The sequence below is a fragment of the Phalangium opilio genome, unplaced genomic scaffold (assembly GCF_054372755.1).
Source record: "Phalangium opilio isolate 3A_F unplaced genomic scaffold, DU_Popi_V2 ptg000055l_1, whole genome shotgun sequence".
Classification (NCBI taxonomy): Eukaryota; Metazoa; Arthropoda; class Arachnida; order Opiliones; family Phalangiidae; genus Phalangium; species Phalangium opilio.
The window spans coordinates 1,004,282-1,030,029 of NW_028324174.1; the positions used below are offsets into that span (position 1 = coordinate 1,004,282).

At 36.2% G+C, this 25,748-nt stretch overlaps 1 protein-coding gene and 2 long non-coding RNA genes across 3 annotated transcripts; all 3 read right to left on the minus strand.

Annotated features, from left to right (window-relative positions):
- Positions 1–4,323: 4,323 nt before the first annotated feature.
- Positions 4,324–8,188, minus strand: LOC149668539 (uncharacterized). The gene is made up of 10 exons (XM_089840811.1): positions 7,008–8,188; positions 6,461–6,884; positions 5,873–6,141; positions 5,564–5,788; positions 5,270–5,422; positions 5,144–5,195; positions 4,839–5,036; positions 4,572–4,752; positions 4,436–4,512; positions 4,324–4,363 (listed from the first exon to the last, which is right to left on the minus strand). Exons 1-8 carry the CDS (start codon positions 8,186–8,188, stop codon positions 4,576–4,578), a joined length of 2,679 nt encoding a protein of 892 aa, XP_089696937.1. The 3' UTR covers positions 4,324–4,363; positions 4,436–4,512; positions 4,572–4,575.
- Positions 8,189–8,644: 456 nt separating this feature from the next.
- On the minus strand, positions 8,645–11,099 carry LOC149668540 (uncharacterized). The gene is made up of 3 exons (XR_016367892.1): positions 9,927–11,099; positions 8,952–9,069; positions 8,645–8,841 (listed from the first exon to the last, which is right to left on the minus strand). It is a non-coding gene; the product is annotated as an uncharacterized LOC149668540 (long non-coding RNA).
- A 4,530-nt stretch (positions 11,100–15,629) lies between these two features.
- On the minus strand, positions 15,630–16,683 carry LOC149668541 (uncharacterized). The gene is made up of 2 exons (XR_016367893.1): positions 15,963–16,683; positions 15,630–15,872 (listed from the first exon to the last, which is right to left on the minus strand). It is a non-coding gene; the product is annotated as an uncharacterized LOC149668541 (long non-coding RNA).
- Between the last annotated feature and the right edge of the window lie 9,065 nt (positions 16,684–25,748).

The following is a 25,748-nucleotide window of genomic DNA, read 5'->3' on the forward strand; positions in this document are numbered from 1 at the left end:
AATTTTTTAGAGGATGGATGTGCACCAATTTATGCCCATCCACTCGAGCACTCGAAAGGCTTAAGGTGGTTTAGTAGGGTAAAAGTCTTAAAACGGAAGTTAAAGAATGCCATTTTTTACAACTCAAATAATAGAATTTATATGTTGCCTTTCATAATTTCTCTATTAGGTGATGAAATGATCTTCAAAAAGCTGCGATATCAAATTATGAATGGTTTTAGTATTTTTCAAATATTATAATTTTTATTGAGCGCTATTTTTGCTATTTTAGAGGAAACCTTTTCGTATATTTCTAAGTAAATATTGTAATAATATTGTAAAATATAATGTTTACCAAATGTTCTACCGCTAAAAATTTTAAAATTCAATTTCTATTTATGTAAAAAGGCGGATCTCAGTCTGTTTTCCTTCCAAGGGTTTTTATCCTACTGGGTACCATGGGAGCATGGATAAAAAATCCGCGTGAGGAAATTTGTTTTCACGCTATAGGATAGGCAACTACCCTATTTCTGACGACAGCTTATTCTGTATGATCTGATTCAGCTTGGGTTGTCAGCACGCGCAAAGCTGGCGTGATGACAAGAGACGAAGAAAATAATGATTCTCTGGAGTTAAAATATCCGCGAGTTTTAGCTCAAATGTATGGGCGGAAATTCTAGTAGGCTTCGAAAAAAGTTGAAGTGCCTCGACTGTCGAGTGTCGACTTCATAGTCGAGCCAGCGACTTTTAAAATTTCAAGTAATACTAATTTAGACTATTACAGAAGGATGTTAGAGTTAGTATTATAAATATTTATTACGTTTCTAAATCTTTTGGGAATCTCAAGAAACAATTTTCGCTATTTTTAATAGCACAACGTTCCTTGATAATGTTTGAAGAACCCACCAATTGATTACGTACGATTATGCACGTATTTGAAACTAAAGCCTACAGGTCCGTGCATTTGAGATAAAAATCTCGCGGATATTTATAATCCTTTTTTTTCTTCGTCTCTTGTCAGCACGCACAAAGCTACATAACATAGAGACCTAGCTTTGAGCGTGCTAACAACCGAAGCTTAAAATAGAGTATATACAGAATAAACCGCTGTCGGAGATAGGGGAGTTGCCTATCCTATAGCGTTAAAACAAATTTTCTCGCGCATTCCTTATCCAAAACAGAAGGTTGAAATTTGGCAAAGAGTTTCCTGAGACCCCGTGACTGGTATGAGTAATTCTAAGACTCCTACAAGTGTTCTTTCAGTGGTTGAACTTATTTTTTCCCTTGAATTGAATGAAAGTCAACGAATTAATTAGAAATAGTTCAACGCCTGATCTATTGCACGACCGGATTACTGAAGTGTTTGGGATTATATTGATATTGTATTTTTTCTATGATGGGGATAATTATCGGGGGGATTTTCACTTTTCTCGGATAGGGTTAACAATCGAGGATTTTGTCTGGGTATGGGGGATTTTGTACAATTTCAGTAATGGGAGATTATGCCTGGGGTTCTTTGTCTTGGAAGTGTTTACTCCGTATACCCATGTGATTCGATAAAACCTAATAGCTATTTTTCAGTTCTAATATGTAAATCGAGATATTGAACAGGTTTTGAACACACTACCAACTGTTTATACGTCAATCAATTCTGTATCGCGTTTTTTGCATAAGTAAATAAACCGTCGTAAGTATACTAACTTAGAAATTAGTACTGGAAGACCAATAAATCAAACCCATGTTCCACAATGTCCTATATACCATTTGTTACTCAAAATTCAAAGACACCACTAATCTAAGACATCGAGTTTTTTACATGGGGAATTTCAATTTAAATCTTAAGGATGTCTAGGAAGGGTCACACACTTTTAGGCTTAACATCTATAAAACCATTCGTTATAATTTGAAAATATTCAAGTATTCATGATGCATTTTTTCTCTATATATTCATGAAGAATTTTTTTTCAAATATTCAAGATGGATTTTTCTAAATATTCATGATTAAATTCTTGAAAATATTCATGATGAGATTCTTTAAAATGTTCATGATCAAATTTTCAAAGATATTCATGATTAAATTTTTGCAAACATTCATGATAAAATTCCTGAATATTTTCATTAGTGAATAAACGTAAATCGTAACATCATCTCCAACGTAGGCAGGCACTTGTTTACCGTGATTATACACTTTGTCGTGGCTGATGAATTAAGTGATTGCCATGCTGCAAGCTAAAAAACAGGTCAGCCTACCTACTCGGAAATAAAATACAAAAGGTATTTTTTTTTCTCTTTTCATGAAGTCCAGCCCCTATTATTATTATTATGTTGATGACTGTGTAAAATTGTTTGAAGACTACTTTTTTAAATACAGCGTTCTATAATTAACCTTAGATTTTAACAAAAATATATGGCATTCTAAAATTTATAGAGATAGTTTTCTAATTTCAAAAGTGGTGGAAAAATTAAACTTCCAGACAAAAGGAGAAGTATTCGAATATCAATATTTTCATGTCATTAGGACAAGTGAGTCTTTTTAATTTAAATAATATAATAATTCGAACCATTATCTTCGGAGATTACCATCCATTCCACAATGAGAATTAATATTCGCATCCTTCTTCAAGAATTTGTCGTTGTTACATTCTTCTCTAATTCATGTCATCGTGGATCTTCATTCCCGATTCTCCGCTACATTTCCATGGTAGACACGTCACCTATTCTGCAAACTGGAGTTCTGCCGCGATATTTATTCTCCAAGCACTCAAAACATTTCCAAACAAAATAAAACCAAACATTTTGATACCGAAAAGACACCCAAACATTTTTTACCGAAAAGACACCCAAACATTATTTACCGAAAAGCCACCAAAACATTAATCACCAAAAAGCCACCCTCCCGGAAGCTAGACAAAATGTTGTTTCTTTAAGAGCTTAAAACATTTACTACAGAAAAAGGCACAAAAGAATTCAACCCAAAACGCAATCTTCGCGCATTATAGAATATTTGCAAAATTTTTAATATCGAAAATCCTTCCACTTTAGCAACCACAACTTGATTATTATTCCAAATTCACAGTTTTAACACTACCCTGCACACAAATCCAAAATTTCTACTTTCCAAAGCGCCATCCAAACCTTTATTTCTAAGTTGGAACCCTACACTGTTAAAAAAAAGGTGTCATTCGATACCTATAGAGGTATTTGATCGTGCATCTGTGGGAGAACCAATAGAGGTTTTTATAAATACTCTTTCTAGACAGTACTGGAAAATACCTTAATTTAAAGGTATTTCCATGATATATAAGGAATGAGAAAGTACCTTTAGAAGTATTTTTCCCTGCTCAGAAGGGCATTTTTGGGTGCTAAGAATGGTATTTTTGGGTGCTAAGAATCTTATTTTTGGGTGCTAAGAATGGTATTTTTGGGTGCTAAGAATGGTATTTTTGGGTGCTAAGAATGGTATTTTTGGGTGCTAAGAATGGTATTTTTGGGTGCTAAGAACGGCATTTTCGGGTGCTAAGAACGGCATTTTCGGGTGCTAAGAACGGCATTTTCGGGTGCTAAGAACGGCATTTTCGGGTGCTAAGAACGGCATTTTCGGGTGCTAAGAATGGCATTTTTCGGCGCTAAAAACGGCATTTTTCGGTACTAAGAACGGCATTTTTCGGTACTAAGAATGGCATTTTTCGGTACTAAGAATGGTATTTTTTGGTACTAAGAATGGCATTTTTTGGTACTAAGAATGGCATTTTTTGGTACTAAGAATGGCATTTTTCGGTACTAAGAATGGCATTTTTCGGTACTAAAAATGGCATTTTTCGGTACTAAAAATGGCATTTTTCGGTACTAAAAATGTTATTTGTCGGTACTAAAAATGGTATTTGTCGGTACTAAAAATGGTATTTGTCGGTACTAAAAATGGTATTTGTCGGTACTAAAAATGGTATTTGTCGGTACTAAAAATGGTATTTGTCGGTACTAAAAATAGTTTTATTTGGTACAAAAAATTGTTTCATTTGGTACTACAAATGGTTTTATTTGCTACTCAAAATGGTACAATATCCATGTAAACTAACCAATGAAATGCGATTTTTGACTGTATTGTTCAGGCACTTAATCGATTGATGGCATTTTTAATTGGCACTGATATATTTTTCAAATTAGGCTCCACTTGTAGAATAGCCTTTTGGATGAATTATGTCTTCGTAAGTTTTTTCGGGTACTCTATGCCAAAAACGTAGTATGACACAAATAAGGAAACAAATCCTTTTGTTATATTCGAAGACGAAAATATGGCGTTTTCCAACAGCATTTTCGTTGGTTTTACTAAAAAATCCTCAGTTTCCAGAATTAAAATGGCATTTTTGTGTTCAGCACCCGGGTCCTAAAATTGAGTAGAATAGGGGTTATAATGGCGGTTTTCGGGAAAACAGAAAACCATGATGTCTAAACCCACTTCAAACTTTATCAGCATTTCAAAACTTTCCTTAAATACCAATGGCAATAGAATAATCGAAGCGTTGATTTGAAGCTCTAAATTAAATCCAAATATTATAAAGCTTGGAAAACATACTTCACCGTTCTATTCATACCATTCTACTTTTCTTCACTTAAAAAATCCTTTTTGGCCAGTAACTGTTCGGTTATCTTTCGAGAAATAGATGTCCGCTTCGTGATCCTTAAGATTTTTGTAGCTAGAGGCATGATATACGATTTAATTTTCTTCTCGGGGTCTATATCACTGGCTGTCACTCTTCGAAACTCCCTGATAAGCTAATATACATTTTCAGAATGAAACAATTAGATTCTTAGAATTTTAATACGATTCACATAATAAATTTTAATTATTCGTAATTCACCTCGTCACCATTGATTAGATTGGGGAAAATTTCCAAAATTTCGGAGACATACTTGTCTTTCACTAAACTTTGTCTATGATGAAGGGTTCTCTTCATTTTTTCATCAAGCAAAACTTGATTTGGCTTGGTTTTTTTAAACTCATCTTGGATAATTTTTATATGGGCTTGAATACTCAACTCATCTTCAAGGAAAGACTCCTGGAAAATTTCATCGTCAAACATGTAGAACAAATTACTTTTGTTTTAATATTTTCCCTTTAATATTTAGAAAAATGCCATCCTCAAAATGGGGTCTTTGAACTTACAGTCACTTTAATCCTCTGTACTTTCGTTATTGTGTCTTTTTTAGATTCAGGGCTGGTAAATGGTATCTTTTTAAATCCTCATTAATTTAGATTACTGGTGAGCTTTGGCAGTTCATTTCAAGGCACATGCGAAGCATATGAGACCATAAAAGTTGACAATTGATTAATATATCATTCGAACTTACATATTCAGTCCCAACTTTGGTTCTATCTACTAGAAATCGGTTGTCTCTAACTAAAGCAGACACAACTCTTACGTATTCGTCATGTTGAGGATACCTAGGTTAAAAATGGAACAAATAGTATAGATTCGAAAGTTTCAGCCGAAAATAAAAGAGCTTTTAAAATATGCACCATGTCAATTTTGATAAAAATGTGCATATTTTGAATAAGCGTAAAGTGTAGTTGAATATAGCGTACATTGTATATCGACTCAAATCTTCATATAACAAATCTATTATTTTCGACTTGAATTGTGTTGCGAAAACCAAACTGTTTTTTGAATCAATCAATTGCTGAACAACAGCTGGTAAAGGTGGAACCCTATATCCTAGCGGCAGAGTGGCTATTGGTTTCAAATTCGAATCATCTGCTGTAGAAGAAAGCCGACTTTCTAAATCATAATCACTTGCTTCACAATTCCCACTATGGTAGAGAAATTCGTCGAAATTAGGAATAATGAGTATAATTATTTTCAAACCTTAAGTGCATGAACTTTAATTTTATTACCTTATTGCTGGCAAATAACCAACTTCTAGAGAAGCGGTTTTCTCAACCGTACCAATAATATTTAATTCTGTACCATCTGGCGGGCTTTCTTCCTCATCGCTATCAATATCAACGTATTTGTTCCATTTGGCAGATAATACTTGTATAGCGGTAAAATCTTTTTTGAAAGCTTTCTTGATATTCACAGAGAGGTTTTCTATTGTGAAGGGGCTTTGAAGATTTACTTCTTTTGTCCTTTGATGGTATGTGACACAGTAGCTACGTGACGCCTACTCGGGTGGTTTTATGATAATGTTTAGATTTCATACTTGTCAAATATAATAACTATTTAGAGTTTAAAATTATTCTTTGAAAATATTCGTAACTATTCTTATTTCTTAAACAATATTCGTAATTATTCTTTAACAATATTCGTAATTATTCTTTAACAATATTCGTAATTATTCTCTAACAATATTGGTAATTATTCTTTAACAATATTCGTATAAAATATGTTTTAATTTAACACATGAAAAAGGTTTTAAATTTGTATTTTATATATTCCTGAGCTCCAAAATGCTATTTGCAGAGACTACATCTTAAACTTACATATAGTTTTGAATCTATGCTGTAAGCATTGTAAGCTGAGTAATCTATTTCCTGCCCAGGATGAATAACACCCCACTTTTTAGAATCACTGACATTAAAGGAGTGCAAATGAGATGAGAATTCTCTGGCCAAAAATATTTTGCCACAAATAAACCATTCATTGGATATTTTTAAAAGGTGCGAAACTTTAAGAAATACAGGAATATTTTCGCCATGCACTAAATCTATTGTTATAAACGTACCAGGCTTATAACATACCGATTTAATTTTTATTTCCTTGGCTTTCCAAACCGTTTCTGTCCCGTCGTTTAAAGTAATATAGTTTAAATCTTTAATTTTTCCTTTCAACTCATACGGGAGATTCTTAAACAAAATAACTTGGAGGTTTTTCTCTTGATTATCGTTATCTAAGCCTATACCTAAACTAAAATCATAACATTAAGCGTACTGATGACGAACAGCTAGTGTTTTAGAAATGTTCGTAAAATTGCGTCCTCTCTCCGCCATCGTTTTTATGTTCTGATGTTTGGCTTCAAATCTTATGCACGAAAGTCTGCGAATGGGTCCGAACAAGTAAATTAATCTAGGATAGTGAATCATATAATGAACTTTGGGAGTAAATTTTTCTGGGGCCAGTTGTTTAAGTTTTTGGTAAAAATTCTCTATTAAATCGGCAGCATAGGATAACCAGGATTTATGTATAACTGGGGCAACAACGATGTCAACAATTTCTCTCAAGTTTAAATATAGCTTCCAGTGCGCATTGTTTTCTGGTACTAATGCCCCAAACATCAACGGAAACATGTAAAATAAGCAACATTTCTGAGATGCCGAACCGATTAAATGGCCATCTTTTAATATCATGTTTTTTGTAAAAGTACCAGATTTGCTGGTTGAATCTAAAGAACCGTAGTTAAAATTTTCCAAAATATGATTCATTTTATCCAAGCTAAGAACGTCTGCCGTGATTAAGCCAGCCAATACAACTTTTATCACCAGAGGTATGACTCCTTCATAAAGGTCGTGCATGACATCGGGAGGGAAGCTTTCCGTAACGCGAAAACCAGGAATTTTGAGAAAGGGAGATTTTCCCTTGACACCATAAATCGTAGAATTGTCACTATTTGCTAAAACTGCCTCAATATGGTACAAATGACCTTCTTCATTTCTAATTGAATATTCAGATTCACAAAATTGTTCCGCTATATTGTTTTTAGTGGCCATGCAATGACGACATATTCTTCCTCGTGAAGAACTTTTATTAAATCCTGCCAATAAATGCGATGACAAATTATCACCTGAAACAGACGCTAAAGCTCCTTTAACGATCGAATTTTGTTCTTTTACATATATACCCTCAGTTTGAAGAGTAATTAAATCACGTATTAGAGGTTCCAAAATGGCTTCATACCCGTAAAGCTCCACTAGCTTATACCTCACTATAATTGCCAGATAAATATTGCTAATTTTACTTCGATGTCTTGGGGAAAGGTTTCCAATAAAAAAATAGAAAACACTAATTTTATGTTTTCCCCGCTTAGATCCTAGGGGATTTGCCAATTCCACCTCGTCAGTGTACAAATGTATTCTCAAAGCTGTGTTGTCTATCGCAAAAAGATGATGATTTTTAAAAATATCTCCATCATGGTAATCAGAAAGCCTCTCTGTCCCAAAAGACGTTTCCCGGTATGATTTTATCTCATCCCACACGTCATTAAATGACAGCATTCTGCTAAGCAATGTCAAAATACTAACATACTGAAAGCTATCTTTATATACTTTTCCAAATCGTTCTCTTACACCTAGATTATACTCAGTGGGAGGGATTAATTTGAGTTCTTGCATGCAAAAGGTATTGAGCCTGTAATCACTTCTAATTACATCCGTTAATGTTTCAATAGGAATACTGTTTGGCTCATAATTTGAAAACAGGTCTTTAACGTTTTCTAAAATCATCCCAACACCATTGGCGATATCTACGGCTACCGAACGAGGAAGCATATGCTTTTCTCGAAGTTTTAAAACCATGAGGGCCAAGTTTTTCCTCGTGTTAAATAAATAGTTTTCCCTATTAAATTCTGGAGCTCCTAAGTTTAGCGTCTCATCACTTTCCGCTAAACATTCATTTAAGTTATTGTTTTCAGCTAAATGCTCAACATTAGCGCTTTCCCTAATTGGATTTTCTCTGATCTCGTTTTTATGTTAACGATGGGCATGGCTTTTAAATGTATTATAGTTGATAAATGTCTTTGCACAGCCTCCTAAACTGCAGGTAATTTTAAGATTACGTTCATGTAAGTGCAAATGTCTGTAATGAGCTAGAAGTTTGATGAAAGAAGCTCTCTTGGCGTGGCACACAGAGCATTGATACATTTTCAGTTCTGAACAATAACAGAACACTCTTTTAGAAATGTTTGTATAGACTTTAAAGATAGAGTCAAAATAATAGTGTAGGCCTATTGAATAATAACCGAGTTGAGTTTATAATTACCATATCAAAATATAGTGGCTGAATATTAGTTCTCTTTTAAACCACAAAACTGCAAAATATCGTCAAGTGAGAAATCTCGTTGATAATTTCAAAAGCAAGAAAACCCCAATGCTCTCTTCTGCAAGGTAAATTATATTAGACGTTACTTAAGACAGCCTAACTGATCAGTATAAATTTTATATATAATTATGTAACCATTTATTTGTATTTTCACACAAAACACAAAAACTTCCCTAAGCTAACTGCCTTTACTATAGTGTTTCTGTCGGAGTAGACTAGGGGGAGGGGAAGGATATGCGCTTCGTACCCCTCTCCCCCTCTCGCCTCTAAAGTAGAATAACCCGGGGAGGGGGAATTACCGTTAAAAAAGGTGGGGTAAAAATTTTCCACATTTTAATCTTTGAAACCAAAGAACATGAAAGCAAGGAATGTAAAGAACAAAAGTCCTCAACTTGGCCATTCCGGAGTTTTTCTTATACAGCAGAACGCAGGGGGAAGAAAGTTTTCATGCCTTCCTTTATATTAGTTGTTGAAACAGTTTTGAAGCGTTTTAACCCTTAACCCTTTTGAATATAATAGGCCTTAAAAAATGGTTAATAGCAAAAAAATACGCGTAGTTTTTTAAAGATATGGTTGTGGCCTTAGAGTTTCGAAATATATCTCGTAAACATGTTTACACTAGACACTTTAAACCATTTTTAAACGAGAAAATGCAATTATTTTTTCAGAAAAGGGTTTAGGGCCTAAACCATATCTGAACGCTTCAAAACCGTTTCAAAGTGTTTGGCTTATGAGACATACTTCGAACCTGTTTGGCCACAATTACATCTTTAAAAAAGTAGGCCTACTTAAAGAGATATAAACTTTATTTGAGTTCAATATTGTAATCTTAGTGTTAATATCGAAATAATTTCAACAATAGTATCTCTAATTATCCAACCCAGATGTTCAAATAAAAACAACAATATTGCTTACCTTTCTAAACTGGGCGACTGGTTTGAAATACTTCCGCAACTTCGATAAAATAATGCCGTACTAGGCCTAGCTCTGGCACGAGGAGCGTCACGCGAGGCTCTTTTCCTATTCTACCGCAATGAAAAACACGTGAACCGGTCGAACTCTTGCGCCCCTCGTCAAAGCGATAAATAAAAAGTCCGAAAAGAGAACGTAAATGGCGACTTTAACCCTCTTAACAACGTGGGAGACTCGTTTTACTGCTAGTGCTACGCCTACCGGTCCAGGCCACTTCGGCAACGAGGGAGATCCCCTTTAGCTCAAGCCCCCCCGGCGAGGCGGGAGAGCGTGAACTTTATACAGGGTTACTAAAGTTAAAAAAATATAACAAGGGGGCGGGAATTTTTTTTCTGTTCAAGCCATGGTCCTTAAAAGTTTCCGTGGGTTTAAATAAATATTATAGAGTAATATTGGTGGAGAGGGGTTTAAGACTTAATTTTGCTTTTGGGGAGCAATTTTTTTATAAGAGATACTGCTGGGGGAGATGAGACTGGTGTAGGGGATAGATAGAAGTGACGTTCCATTGTATAGGAATGAAATCGCTATTCTTTACTAGTTATGCTTTAAAACATTTAAAGCAATAATGATTTAAGTGAATTTAAGATAATGTAAATTATTATTTTGAAAGAATAAGAGCCTTCGGAATGACGGGCTTATCCTAACTTCCTTGTACTCTATCATATTATGGATTATTATTCACTAATATAGCTTTGACCTGCCACAGGGCCAAAATGATTACGAGTAATCCGTAATCGGTGTACAAGATTTATCTGAGTGATTAACTAATCGCAAATATACCATTTTAAAAAGGAGTAACCCTCTAATAACCCTCATTTCAAACATTCCCGACATTTCTGTATATCTTGCATTGTTAGAATGATTACTTACCTCTCTTATAAGGTACTACTCAGAAAAGTATTTAATTATACCAATGTTTCTGAAGAACCTTTTTCGTGATTTTGTAGATATTTCTACCAGCAAAACTTCCCGAAAAGGTATTACTTTATACCAAAGTTTCCGAAAAACCTCTTTGAGATGTTTTCAGTACCAAGGTCATAAGGGAACATCAGTTATACCTTAATGGGTACTAAGAAATACCAAAGGGAATTGCGGAATACCTTTGCAGTACCTTTATTTTTAACAGTGTATCGTCCTTTCAAAATAGAGACCCTATTAGCAATTAAGTAATAAATCGCCACATTACTGAAAGTAATTCTTGAAATATCATTTCTATAATTTCAGAGTAAAACTATGCTATGGCTAGAACATCTTGTTTTTCTGATCGTAATGTTTTACTACTGAGCTAAGTTGATATAGATGATATAAATATTCGTTAGGCTTATTTGCCAATGTTTTTAACGTCACGTTTTCTGTCATAACTTTTGATTTTCTGAACCGATTTTCAATTTGAAAACAGTTTTGGATTCTACGTGACAAGACGAGTGCAACGATAGCATTGTTGATCCATTTGAAACATTATTTCGTGACGTCATTATCGGGGGGCTTTAATATTTTCGCTATGGCTTACGCCCTATTAGTGCCACGTTATGATTCGTCCGCCAAGAGCGTCTAAGGCACTTTCATTTAACAAGTGGTAGCAGGGCGTGGTTCTGTGTTGCGATGGCGGAAGCCGCGTGTGATAAACCGTATAAACCGAAAACTATTCTCGATTCGGAAAATTATAAAACTTGGAGATTCGAAGCTGAACTGCGTTTAAAAGCCAAGGGACTATGGAAAATCGTAGAAGGTACGGAGACGTTACCGATTACTGCAACTACAGAGGAAAAGGCGTTATACGAACTAAGGAGTGCCAAGGCCCATGAGCTACTTGCTTTATCCATAACCGAGGAAAATCAGCATTTGATCGAAGAATGCGCAACCCCAAACGAAGTCTGGGCGACCCTCAAGGATATTTTTCAACCAAAGTCCAAGGCCCGTATCGGTGCATTAAGAGAAGAGTTCTTTACAATGGTCTGTAAACCTGATGAAACAGTGCAAACTTTCATTGGAAGACTATATGGGGTTAAGAGGCAGCTTATTAAGGCAGGAGAGACGGTTCTGGATAAAGACATTGCCTACCAATTGATCCGAAAGTTACCGGCAAGTTACAGTATGCTTGTTCAAAAAATATATATCACTACAGCGATAGTGATTTCACATCGGCAAACATCAAGAAGACGTTGATGGCGGAGTACAATCGACAGAAGCAAGAAGACAGTTCGTCGGTAGATAGGAAGGAAGCATTCGCGACACAAACCAAGAAGAAGATACCTCAATCAAGAGTTGTAAGTCAACCGAGTCAACAGTCAAGACATAATCATCGCCCTCAAGGACTACCATTACGGTGTTATAATTGTAATCGACGAGGACATCGCGCCAGCGAATGTTGCGTATCGCGCCGAGAAGAAACACCTCGGTATGAATCGAGAAACAAGTGGAAGTCAAACTACTACGTATCAGCGTCTTGTTCAACACTGTCCGACGACTGGATCATTGATACAGCCGCGACCCACCATTCTTGTCATCGTCGAGAATATTTCACAAAATTTGCACCTGCGTCAGAGTAAGCAGCCTGTGGAGAAGGTAAATCGAAAATTGAAGGAAGGGGAAATGTAGAGATGCAAATTGGGGGACGCAATGGAGCACTAGTAACTCTAAGGGATGTTCTCTTTACTCCGGGAATGAAGCGGAACTTAATATCAGGACGGTTGATAGATCAGGCTGGCCATAAAGGGGTAGTTTACAAGTCAAGATACGTCGTTTACGATCAGTTTGGACGGTATCACTTTGCAGCCCCATTATCAGCGGCTAATTTGTACACTGTTAAGGACGTGAAATTGTTATTACACGAGAGAGGTTCATTGAAGTGAACGGAAGGCACCTACAAAGATTACTTTATGGCGTCAAAGACTAGGACATCTAAACGAGAATGATTTGAAATACATGGTTTATCACAACATGTTGGAAGGTATGGGAACAATCACTGGATCATTAGAACCATGCATACTATGCAATCTTAGTAAATGCACCCGAGCAGCGCACAAGAACTGTATAGGCATCCAAAGTCAAGAGTTATTGGAATTAGTCCATTCGGATGTTTGGGGGCCTGCGCCTGTTATGTCTTTGGGTGGTGCCAGGTATTACGTGTCCTTTATTGATGATTTTAGTAGGCATATTTGGATTTACCCCATGGCACATAAAGATCAAGGCCTACAAAAATTTAAGCTATTCAAGCAAGAAGCGGAAGTTCGTTCAGGCAAGAAAATAAAATCTATTAGAACGGACAATGGGCTAGAGTATTGTAACAAGGATTTTACCCAATGTTGCGAGACATTTGGGATTAGGCATCAACGCACGAACATTTACTCCCCGCAAATGAATGGGATCACGGAACGTATTAATCGGACTATTCTCAATACGACTCGTACACTTTTAGAAGCAAAATTGCCTATGAATCTATGGTCAGAAATAGTATTAACAGCCGTGTACCTCAAGAATAGATCTCGACATGCCCTTCTTGGTGACAAGGTTCCAGTGGAGTTTTGAGTCAAACACAAGCCCAGCGCCAGACATCTTAGAAAGATAGGCAGCCTCTCGTTTTCGTATATTCCCGGACCAAAGCGAAGAAGCAAATTACATAATAGAGCCGAATTGGGGGTTCTTATTGGATATGCCCGTACGACCAGAGGTTACAGGATTTACTATCCAAATGAAAGAAGGGTGCAGGAGACGAAACACGTCAGGGTTGAGGAAAATATATTGGGAATGAGCTATATTAAGCAACCAAATAATAACAAAGATTACGAAGATTTACCTCAATTTGCTTGGCCAGAAGAGTCCGACCCCGGTAGTGATGATGAAGATGAAATTAACATAAGGAAAACACCAGTAGTAACGGCGGCGTCACCGATAGAGGGGGAAAGACCACTTCCACAAACGCCACCAAAACCAATTGTCCCAGTGCTGGAGGCGACCAAAGAGGGCAAGGAGGTTGCCATAGGGGGAGCGGAGAAAGAGAAAGACGAGACAGGGGGAGCGGAGATACCAGAGGAGCCACTATTACAAGAAGCTAAGCCACAGTTACCAGATGGATGGGAAAGAAAAGTTAGACCAAGGCAGAAAGGACCGCGCAAGGACGTATATATATTAATCAAAAATGTCTTGATTAGAATCAAGTCCTAAAAAGTATCGATAAGACTGAGGTTATCACTTGACTGAAGGATCAGATATTAACTTTTCTTTTTAATTGAAACTTAAAGGCATGCTTAAGAAAAACAACGTTCCATTACCGTTTTCCGTTGAAATAACTTATTTTACAGGTAATCAATTTCAAAAATTTACTTATCTCGGGTTTTCGGGCACAATTCCATTCCCCCAAAACATTTTATCATTACATTAATCACTTTTGAGAGAGTACGTGTATGACATTCCCTCATTTGTGCCCGGCATGCTTCGCAGTGGATACGTTTTAAAACAATGGCGGAAAATTAAGTAGGGACAGTTAGATTTTTACTCGTGGTTATGAAAAATGATGTAATGTCTAGTGTACTTCAGTCAACAGTCATACTGTTCATTCTCATAGCTCAGGACATGATTAATGCTGCTCACTATTTCTCTCTCTAGTTTCAAAAAATGGTTAGAGACCATTCAGTGCCGCGGGTCGCACATGAATATATTTCAACTAGAGTTTACATCAATTCTCCGTGGTCGTACTATTAGCGGGTTAAGCACTAATTTGTTCAGAACATGTCTCGAAAGTGTGCTTGTTGTAAGTTTTTAAAGCAGTGTTGCCAATGTGTGGGTAATTTCCCACATCGTGGGAGATTTAGGTTTGGTTTTAGGCTCTGTGGGGAAAAAGTAATATTTTTCCGAAATCAATCAAATGTCGGAATTTTCCTGTTCAAGGGTTAATAGTGCGAAATTTTCAAAATTTTATCCGGTTTAATAATTTCAAGCGACATTTTGAAATAAATTCGGTGATTTTAAGTTTGGCACTGAAAAAAAAGAAATCATATTTTGAGAATTTTAAAGCTTTATAGCATTTGTACATATTGTCAAAGCCATGCGGAGTGATATTCCATATTAAACTTAGTATGATAAAATAGTCCAGATAAATATGACTGTAAAAAAGGGGGTGTGGGAAATGCGGCAAATTTTTAAAATGGAAGTGGGAAAATCCACTTTCTAACATTAGCAACACTGATTTGAAGGTTTTGGTCATGGCTAAACAGACCGCTCATTCAGTTTTCTATTGTTTTAAAGCTTATTTTGACACATTATCTCTCAAAAGTGATAAATGTAATGATAAAATGTTTTGGGGAATGGAATTGTGCCCGAAAACCCGAGATAAGTAAATTTTTGAAATTGATTACCTGTAAAATAAGTTATTTCAACGGAAAACGGTAATGGAACGTTGTTTTTTCTTAAGCATGCCTTTAAGTTTCAATTAAAAAGAAAAGTTAATATCTGATCCTTCAGTCAAGTGATAACCTCAGTCTTATCGATACTTTTTAGGACTTGATTCTAATCAAGACATTTTTGATTAATATCTGCTCCTTCAGTCTTCATTTTAATTAAGATTGTTAAGAAACTGTTTTACATTTTCAAAATCTACACTAAGCAGAAACATATAAAAATGGGACCGTAACTTTTTCTCAATCAGTCATTTATTTATAATGATACTCCAAAAAATAAAAACGTAACTCATTGAAAGTTTGTATTCTTATTGTAATTAACATAATACAATTTTTTACAACCCTTTATTGAAACGCGAGGCGCTCCCCTAAAAATTCCACAAATAGGACCAAATTGACAGTTTTACACAATTTTTTAAAACGCTGATTTAGCCTATGTCTGTTTAACCTTTAGCTCAAACTTTTCATAAGCCCAATATGAAATTCGGATGTCCTTAAAACTTCTCAACGACGATCCGAGATTTTCAATTTCGAACTTTTTTGTAGCATTAACTAACGTCTGTTTGATATTAAGCTTATAAACCTTAAACACAATATAGTCAGGGCAATGCCGACTCAATTTTTAAGGGCTACCCTAAAAGTCCACAAAGGTGATCCAAGATTGTTAATAAATACGCCTAAAAAGTGCCCTCTTCAAAATATGTAGCCGGGGAAAAGAGAGCGTGATCGAGTGGGCTATGCTAGTGGGTATTTTGGTAGTAAGTAACGGGGGTTGGGACTCCAGGCATAGCCCGCTCCATCACGCACTCGACAACGCAAAGCAGCTCGTGCCAGCGTGGGAAATAAGGCGGTAACACAGGGCAAATGACGAGTTTAAAGATCGCCTGGTACAGTTCAAAAATTAAATCGGAGGGGGGGGGGGGTCAGTGGTCCACGAGACTACTAAAAAATTCAAGGGTAACCAGAGTCCACACATTAAAATTCTAATATTTTAATTATCCACTTCCTTAGCTTAGCAGACGACGTGCTCTGGCCAATGGTCACGGACCAGTTTATTTATTCCAAGTCAGGAGGGTCTCTGGCCTAATGTCCAGTTTAAAAAAATCCTTATTTCCCACCCTGACTCGCGCTATAGGGCAAGCAGCTTGCGACGTGTTGCGCGTGATCGAGTAGGCTATGGTCCGGTCAAAAGAAATCTTCAGTTCAGCCAAGAAGTTATATCAGTATCTCAGAGAGAAGATATAAGGTGCCTTTGTATTCGCGCGCCATAGTCCCAGTCCCCATTTCAAAATACAAGGGGGGACGTAAAAGGAGGCGCCGGGCTATTTCGCTCTAGTCAGTCGGAAATTTTCCTCTCTCGCGTCGTCGCGCTGACGTGAGTTTTCAAGAACCAATGAGATGCTGGTTGTAATTTAGAGACGGGGATTGACTGCGGACCTACGTTAGGACTGGAAATAAAGCTGGAAATCTGGCGAATTTATATCTTCTCTCTGAGATACTGATATAACTTCTTGGTTCAGCGTTGTAAATAAGGCGGTGGCACAGGGAAAATGACCAGTTTAAAAATTAAATCGGAGGGGGAGCAGTGGACCACAGGACCACTAAGGAAATTCTAGGGTAACCAGGGTCCAGACATTATCTCAACTATTTTAATTACCCACTTCTTTAGTTTAGCAAACGCCGCGCCCTGGTCAATGGTCATGGACCAGTTCATTTATTCCTGGGCAGGGGGGTCGCTGGCCCAATGTCTAGTTTTAAAAAAATCCCTATTTCCCACCCTGCTTCAGTTGGGAGTCTGACTCCTGGAGCTCCTAAAGTCTAGAGATGCATATGACAAGGATTCATTTCTCAAAAGCGAGAATGGCCAACTCTGTTGTGTTAGAGACAGCCTGGCAGCCTGGTATTTTTTTACTTCTAAACAGGCTGGGAAATAAGGATATTTTTTAAACTAGTCCTTTGGACCAGTGACCCCCTAGTGTCTGAAATTATTTACTGGTCTCCGGACTGGTCCCAGCCTTTGCTCTCCAATAGATTTGCAATTAATAAACTGGTCCCGAGGACCAGTAACCCCCACTTCTTGAATTAAAAAACTAGTCCAAGCAATTAATAAACTGGTTTTGGACCAGAGGAAGTGTGCTATTTCCCAGCCTGCTTCTAAAGTTCTAAGTCAGCTGGGTTTTCACCTTTAAAAGTTAATACATCCCTTTAAAAATGTTATTAAATGAATGAATCTATACGGTTGCAGTTATGTCGAAATGAGAGCAATTAAATATGTGTCTTTGATATTTAGCTCTGATAATTTCAGAAAATTAATAAAAAGTAGTGTTATGTATTTAACCAGAATTTATTTTATTAAAATTTATTAATAATTATTTAATTAAAAAAATTGTAATACTATTTTATGTTTTAAATTTTACAAATAAAATTCAAAACAGTAAACATAGGGCAAAGGTTATATTGTATTATAAATAGCCAGTGGGATTGATTTTAGCTATATCGCAATTAGAGCTCGACATTTTCTATCCATTATCCACAAATTAGTAATTAATTTGAATGAAAATAGGTGGATATCTTTTATTAATTGGGAAATAATGCACACACTTTACATTTAAATTTTAGAAGTTAATTTATTATTTACTTTTTGTATGTAATATTCAGCATTAATTTGGCTAAGACAATTAACTAATTACCTACGAGGAATTAACTAGTATATATGTTTAAAATTATAATTTAATCGTTTCAAAACTAATATGGTTTTGAACCGGTTTTAATAATTTAGTTATTAAAATTTGTGATTATCGATTGGTCAATATTGAAAATTAACCAATGGTGGAACTAATTTTTTTTAAACTCAATGAAACTGAAATATCAATGAATCATCTACTGAAAGAGGTATCAACCTATAATTTTTTTTTCAAAAGAAGGTAAATAAGGATTAGATGGCTTGCTGCTTCAAACAAGATTTTTAACCTTGAATAGAATATTTTGTTAATTTTAGTCAAATTTAGATATTCGGTAATCGAGTTGATATGAATAAAGCCGTTTTTGCTCATGTCTATTTTAAACTTTAATCACAGATTTCGCTATCCATTTCACAAGCATAATAAACACTACTGAAGGGCGCAAATCTATCTGTGATCGGTAATGGTGACCAATATAGCAATTTGCCCAATTAATCAGTTTGAACTTCATTTGCACATTTCTATTCGTTAATTTGAAATGTTGCGAGAAATTTGAATGGAATATAAGTAGATATCTCTTTCAGAAGATAATTTTTGATGTTGATATTAAAGATTCATTGAGTTAAAAAAACTGGTATTGGTATTTCAAGTAAGCTTTGATATCAACATCGTTTAATTTACGATATGGGCTTATGATGGTAGTCTGTTTATAAGATTAAATCGTTACTTTAAGTGTCACTAGACAGTATCTACCTCCAAAATCGAGGGTTAGTAACTTTATAACCATCTCCAAGTCACAGGATATCCGAGGGTCAATTTCTTATATCATAGCTATAGCTATAGCTCAGTCACTTTTGGCAAGGCCTAATACCATTTTGCTTAACTGGCGCTGTCAAATTCCTTTTAAAGCATAGATCATATAGTATCCACCCTTGATTTTCATTTCGCAACACACATTGGATTCGTAAACCTCGACACGCATCACGATTAGAAGCATTAAAAGGCAAAAACAACACACTGACCGCATACATTTTTAGTAAATAACATGTCTGACTACAGCTGTTTTCGGCCCTGAAGCGACCAAGGCTTAGCGCAATTTCACGCGTTTCACCGCCTTAAAAAAAGTGGCAAGTTTAGGAATAGATTGTGGGACAATAAAAAGGTGGAAAATTATGAAATTAGGCTTATATTAAAGCTTGAAACCTACTTTATATTATATTTAAAATACATCCATCAGCAAATCCTCAAAAAATATGAAAATGACAACGAAAAAGGACCCACTCTCAAATTTTTTCCCATTAAAAAAATGGCGGCCGCCACAAACTTGGTAATATTGTCACGGCGACAATATTAAAGCAGTCTTTTCTCACTACCGATAGGCCATTTCAACCAAAAGGCATTAAGAAAAAACAATCGGATTAATATGACGCAACTATACGTAAAAAAGGCCAATATTGGTCGCGCTGATAATTACTAGTAAATCAGTCTATCCATGCTTAAATAACGCAGATTGGGGTAATTTTGAAAACTTAAAATTAAACATACTTAAACTTAAAATTAATCAATGAAAGCTGGAAAGCACAAACACTAAATATGAGGCTTTCGTTTAAAACCGTTTTCAAATCAAACAAACGTATAGTTATATCATGACGGCTACAACAAGATGGTCATCTGTAAAATATTTTCCAATGTTATTTCTATGGGAAAATTTCGAGGTTTTCGTCAAAATCTATGATTATTTTTATGGAAATGAAAACCACCCTTAGCAACTTTATTTTTTATAAGAAAAACTAATGGATGGATCTTTTTGAACTTTTAACCACATATTTAGGGCCCGAATTGTAGTTCTGTGGAATTTTTTCAAAGCAGTTAATACGATACAAAAAAAGTTATAACCAATCAAAAAACCATCCTTATACATTAAAGTCGGTATGAAGTCTTATCTAAGAGAGCTATCGCTCTCCTAGAATACAATCCACAGGGAGACCGTTTCCGATCAAAACAAGAGTTGGAAAAATATCTAAAGGAACAAGGCCTACCCTACGATATAAGAGCGTTTGATTTCTCAACGAAAAAGGCACCTACTACCTTGGTATCGATGATATTGGAGAAGGGTTTGAGGCTAACGTTACAGATTATCAAGTCTCAAAAACTTATCAGGAAGCATTGGCGTCGCCGCAACGAAGCAAATAGCAAGAGGCTATGGATGAGGAGATGGCGGTGTTGGACGAGAGGCAAGTGATGGTGTTAACTGATAAACCCAAGAATAAGAACATAGTACGATGCAGATGGGTGTACGCTATCAAACGCAATCACAAAGGTGAAATCAGCTGGTAGAGGGCCCGAGTAGTGGCACAGGGGTTTAGTCAACAAGAAGGAATTGATTACGATGAGACCTTCTCTCCAGTGGTCAACTTTTCATTAATAAGACTATTCTTCGCTATTTTCGTTATGACGCTCAACTGGGTCCACGCGCACATGGATGTAAAAAAAGCTTATTTATACGGTACATTGGACCGAGATATCTTCATGAAGCAAATTCCGGGCTATGAACGCGGCAGTACGACAACGCATTGTTTACGGCTAATAAAAGCACTGTACGGACTTCAACAGAGTGGTAGACATTGGTACATGACTTTGGATAATACGTTTAAAGAATTGGGTTTTCAGAAATTCATTGGGGCAAATTGTATTTACTACATACCCTATAAAGCCGTATTATTAGTTTATGTAGATGACCTAATTGTTCTCCCGTTAAACAATGATATGTTAGACAAGGTGTTCCAATTGTTATCTAAAAAATATGATCTAAAAATGTTGGGTCCGATTAGTAGCTTACTCGGGGTACAATTTGAGCAGAAAAAGGATGGTTCACTCAAGTTAGTTCAACAGAGGTATATAGAGAACATTGGTAAACGGTTTAATATAGTTGCGGACGAGCCAGTTAGCTTACCGATCAGTTATGGAATCGTATTAAGTAGGAAAGATTGTCCTATCACTAGTGAAGATAAAGACAGAACGCAGGATATCCCTTATAGACAGCTAATTGGCTGCTTGCTATTTATCGCGCAAGGTACAAGACCGGACATTTTGTTCACAGTCATCGCTCTATCGCAATATAATTCCAATCCAGGTTATACACACTGGCAGCGCCTACGCCAACTAACAAGATACGTGTATACTTGTGTATACTAAAAATATGAACATAGCTTTGAACGTGTATTGCGATAGTGATTGGGCTTCTGACCGAGACACGAGAAGATCAAGATGCGGCTACGTAGCGTTTATAGGGTCAGCCCCCATAATTTGGAGATCACTGAAACAAAAGTCCGTTTCCCTCTCAACAATGGAAGCGGAATACGTGGCCATGGCGGAAGCTGTGAAGGAACTATTATGGTTAAACCCTATTTTGAAAGAAATCGAACAATTTATGCCTAATTTTAAAGTAGAAAAACCTAATTAGTACTGCGATAATCAGTCAGCACTTAGTTTTGCTCGTAATTCAATTGAAAACCAGAAATCTAAACATATAGATATTAGGTATCATTTCGTCAGAGAGGCCATAGATAATGGTGTGTTCAATGCAAAGTATGTTAGATCAAAGGAAAATGTTGCCGATGTGTTAACTAAGATCTTAGCAAAGAATATTTTTATTAATTGTTTTAATATGTTACAATTAAGTTCCTAGTGTGTGTCGAAGAAGGGGGAGTGTTGGCATAGTAGGCCAATAATAGGCTTTGACACAAACGAAGAAAAAAAACAAATAACAGCGATAAGGGTGTAAAGAAAAAGAAATCGGGGTGGTCAAATGATTGTTAGATCTTTCGTTAATTTTTCTAGTCAGTTCTTTTGTAGCCGCTGTACTCACTCTTTAGTCATGTTATCCATTATTAATTAATATGTTATTTTACCTTAATAAATTGAGTTGTTTTATCAAACACGCTTGTTATGATTCGTCCACCAAGAGCGTTTAAAGCTCTTTCATTTAGCAAGGATAATGTGACTACCGGTTTACCGTAGCCTCTTAGATCAGGCGCTCGCTCTTACAATGCCCAACCAATCAGTGCATTAAAGGCGAAACGTGAGCAGCGGGTATTGGAACGCGCGCGAACAAGAAGGCTTAACCAAAGGCTCAAGGGTCAATTTGTGGCAATATCCTCACCCTTTTATTTATTTTCTTTTTTTAATTCCATCCCATTTGTTTGAATTATAATCATTGTTCAATCTATTTCCATCTCTCAATGTATCCGATGTTCGTAAAAAAGCCACGAACAGCAGTCATTCAATAAATAAATTAATTTTTGGCCTATTGACGCTATTAGGCCTATTTTTTCCTTTGTGGACAACTTTGCCCCCTGGCGGCCGATTCCTACACCCTCTTAGAAAATACGTTATGAAAAGTTTAGTCTCTCTCGAACGGTCCTAGTGGTTGGTAAGCTTTCGTTCTCGCAATATTTCATAATCGTAATTAGGGTAATTTTTGTTTGTAATTAGTATTTAAAGCATGATTTAGGTGAACTTAATTGGTTTATTAGTTGATAAAATACGGAATTTTGAACGTTTTATCGGTATTTATTATGGGAAGGGTTCTATCGTAATTGTAGTGGCAAGTTTTCCTTGCGGCATATAAATATAAATTATAATTTCATCGGCTCCCCCCCCCAAAGCTCAATTTTCTTGTGTACCCGGGGCTCCCAAGTGGAAAATTTTTGAGTCTTGAACTCTTGATCCTGGAAGCCGCGTCATACTCACCATGCCCTCACCTAAAGGGAGGGAAGGAGGTCCGAAGCCACGGGGGGGGGGGTGGAATGCCCCCTCAAAAATATATCCAGCCCCCTCAAATAGGATTTCGGTTTGCCCCTAAACGCCCCCTCAAAATTTTACAATGTCCCCCCCACTGAGGTGAGACCTAGCTTTGCGCGTGCTGACAACCGATGCTGTAACAGAGTATATACAGAACAAGCTGTCGTTCGAGATAGGTAGTTGTCTATCCTATAGAATGAAAACAAATTTCAAGCTCACACGCATTCTTTATCCATGGGTTGAACTTGAACACCACCCAAACACCTTAGTTCTTTTCTTAGATCATAACAATGCCTAATAAAAGAGGAACCAAATCAGCGCCTTCCAAAAGTATTGGCATAATTGAATTTAAGGCGTTCCTCGAAGCAAATGGTTCGACTAATTTGAAATAGACCAATATCACACATTTGGAAGCTTGCAAGAGGTCACTCGCTAATCACTATTCAATAGGTTTATTTTAATTGTTCCTAACGCGAAATTTTGTCTGTTCAAATCAACACTAGGCTTATAAATGAATCCAAACCGTTACGATGTTTTGATAATGTAACGGATAAAGTAGTCCTAATGATTTTGAACAACGACTGCAGTCCCATCCGAGAAGTTCGTAATTTGGCCAATGACTTGTTTAAAACGGTCATGAAACAGTTGAAAGACTCCAGGGAGACTTTAATATCAGCATTAACTAGGGTTGTAAATTTTCCGGAAAAATAAAACGCGGAAAATTTTCCGCTAATCGGAAAAAAATAAAACTAGCAATTAAGTGAGCTTTGAGTCAATTTATCAAACTTTTAAAGATTAAATTTTAATTTATAAACAAAACTACTTGTTTGTTGCATGCATTTGAATAAGTCTCTTCTCCTAGGACTAGTCAAATTCATGAGGACTTAGTTTGCCTTTCTCTGTGTTTAACCAAATGAATTTAATGCTTCTGATTCACTATCAAAGTCAGTTTCTTCATCTGATAACTTTTAGTTTCATTTGGGTCTCTTAACGGTTAGGTCTCTCTAACGCCAACCCCAGGCAGGCAAGCGATAGCCAATGAGTGAGCTTTTGCTATAGAGAACAGGGGTCACTAGACTCTTTGCCCTCGGACAATTTTTTCCCCTCCGAATTCACCGAAAACATTATAATGAATGTTTTGAAAAGAAAGTCAATTGAAAAATTTTAAAGTTTTAACGTTTTAACTTTTTAATTGAGAAACCGGTAGCGGAAAAATACGGAAAATTTTCCGGAAAAGTATAGCTCGGTCATTGTCCGGAAAAGTACAGCTCGGTCATTTTCCGGAAAATTTTCCGAGCCGCGGAAACTTTTCCGACTTACAACCCTAGCATTAACCAATCCTTCATGCGTTAGTTAAGTATATTTCTACTAATTTGAAACTATCTGACTCCTTCAAGTTCGTTTTTATTATCTAATCTTTTATCAACGGTTGATATTTAAGGAATGTTGTAAATGAAGATGAAATTGTTATTCTCTCTTTTTCTTTCATTTAGAAAAGTCTTGGCCAAGTCCGTCCCTCCGTTAGTAATGGACGTTGATATTTCAAGTCCCAAGGGTGCTTGTAACGATATTTTTGAATTGGAAGACTCGTTTACTGATTTGGGGGAAATTGGCCAAACTTGATCAAGCGCTGGATCTTTCTTGAACATGTCCGATAGCGCGATAGTTCCTACTGATAGGTCAACTCCGATAAAAACTGCGGAAGCGATAAAGAAAACTCCTGAAAAGGACATTTTTAAAGTACCATTTGACGAATTAAGTGACGAGGAATTTGTTAAAATTGATTCGTATAAAAATGGAGTGCCTAAACTATTGACTAAACATCGGAAAGAAACCAAGAAAGAGAAAAGGTACGCCGCCCTATTTCAGATTTGACCCTTTATTAACTTTAATTGATTTTCTTTTAGCTTCATTCATACTCGTACTGAACCTTTGGACTTTCCATCTTCGAACAGCGAAAATGAATTGTCACAAATAGAGTAGGGAATAAGAATTAGGCAAATATTTTTCTTTAATTAGGTCGTAATCTCGCTTAATTTGCAGGCCAGTTGAGTCTCCGATCAAAGTGCCAGGCATCCAGTCCAATGTAGGTGATGAAATTGCTGAGGAAAGGGACGCGAACGTGTCTTTACAAAGCAGCGTAGAAATTGAAAACGAAGGTACTACCCTCGATGACGGGAAACTTATCGTTCCTGCCGAATCTGATCTTAATACTGCCTTAGCGACACCACCCAAACCCGAAGATGTCCAACCTTATAAATTTGACGTTTTTCAAGTACCCCAATCCATGGAGTTCAGTGAAATCCCCGTTAAGTTCATCTCAAAGTCAATTGTCTCCAAAAGTTCAAGCGTACTTTCGTTTCCATACAAAGAAGGTGGGCTTTTAGAAACGATACCTTTAGAGCCGATTAAATAAATATGTTTTCATTTGTTTCGCAAAGAAAAACGCGTTAAATACAGGATTTTTCGGCTTGGTGCGACCAATTTTTTAACCGACCGTGGTAGACTAGAAATTTTCTATCAAAGTTTCCCCTCTTATCCTGTGTCGGGGGAAACCACGAAGAGAAAAATTTATTTAAAGAGCTGTTTAATGGTCGCGCTGCACCTAGAACAAAGAAAGAACTTTATATAAAATAAGACAAACTATGGTGATACAATAACACAAAATCTTTAAAATGTTACACAACCATTTTGGAATATTATATGTTTCGTTTGATGTGACATTTTCAGTTAATTTATTTTTTTTTAATAACGGATATATCAAGCTCCAATAAGACACAAAAACGTTTTAAAATTTGCTTAGCAGGTTTTCCATATATATCAATATAGTTTAGAATATGTTTCGAATTGCTAGGACAATCCTCGTATCCAATAAGTAACATTTA

What these genes read in the sequence shown, in the direction of transcription:
- LOC149668539 (XM_089840811.1), bottom strand. Translation starts at nt 8,188, where the DNA reads ATGCTGTCATTTAATGACGTGTGGGATGAGATAAAATCATACCGGGAA. An exon ending in TGGTCTCATATGCTTCGCAT is followed by an intron (nt 5,196 to 5,269) that starts GTGCCTTGAAAT and finishes ACCATTTACCAG; the next exon opens with CCCTGAATCTAAAAAAGACA. An exon ending in TACAGAGGATTAAAGTGACT is followed by an intron (nt 5,037 to 5,143) that starts GTAAGTTCAAAG and finishes GAAATTTTCCAG; the next exon opens with GAGTCTTTCCTTGAAGATGA.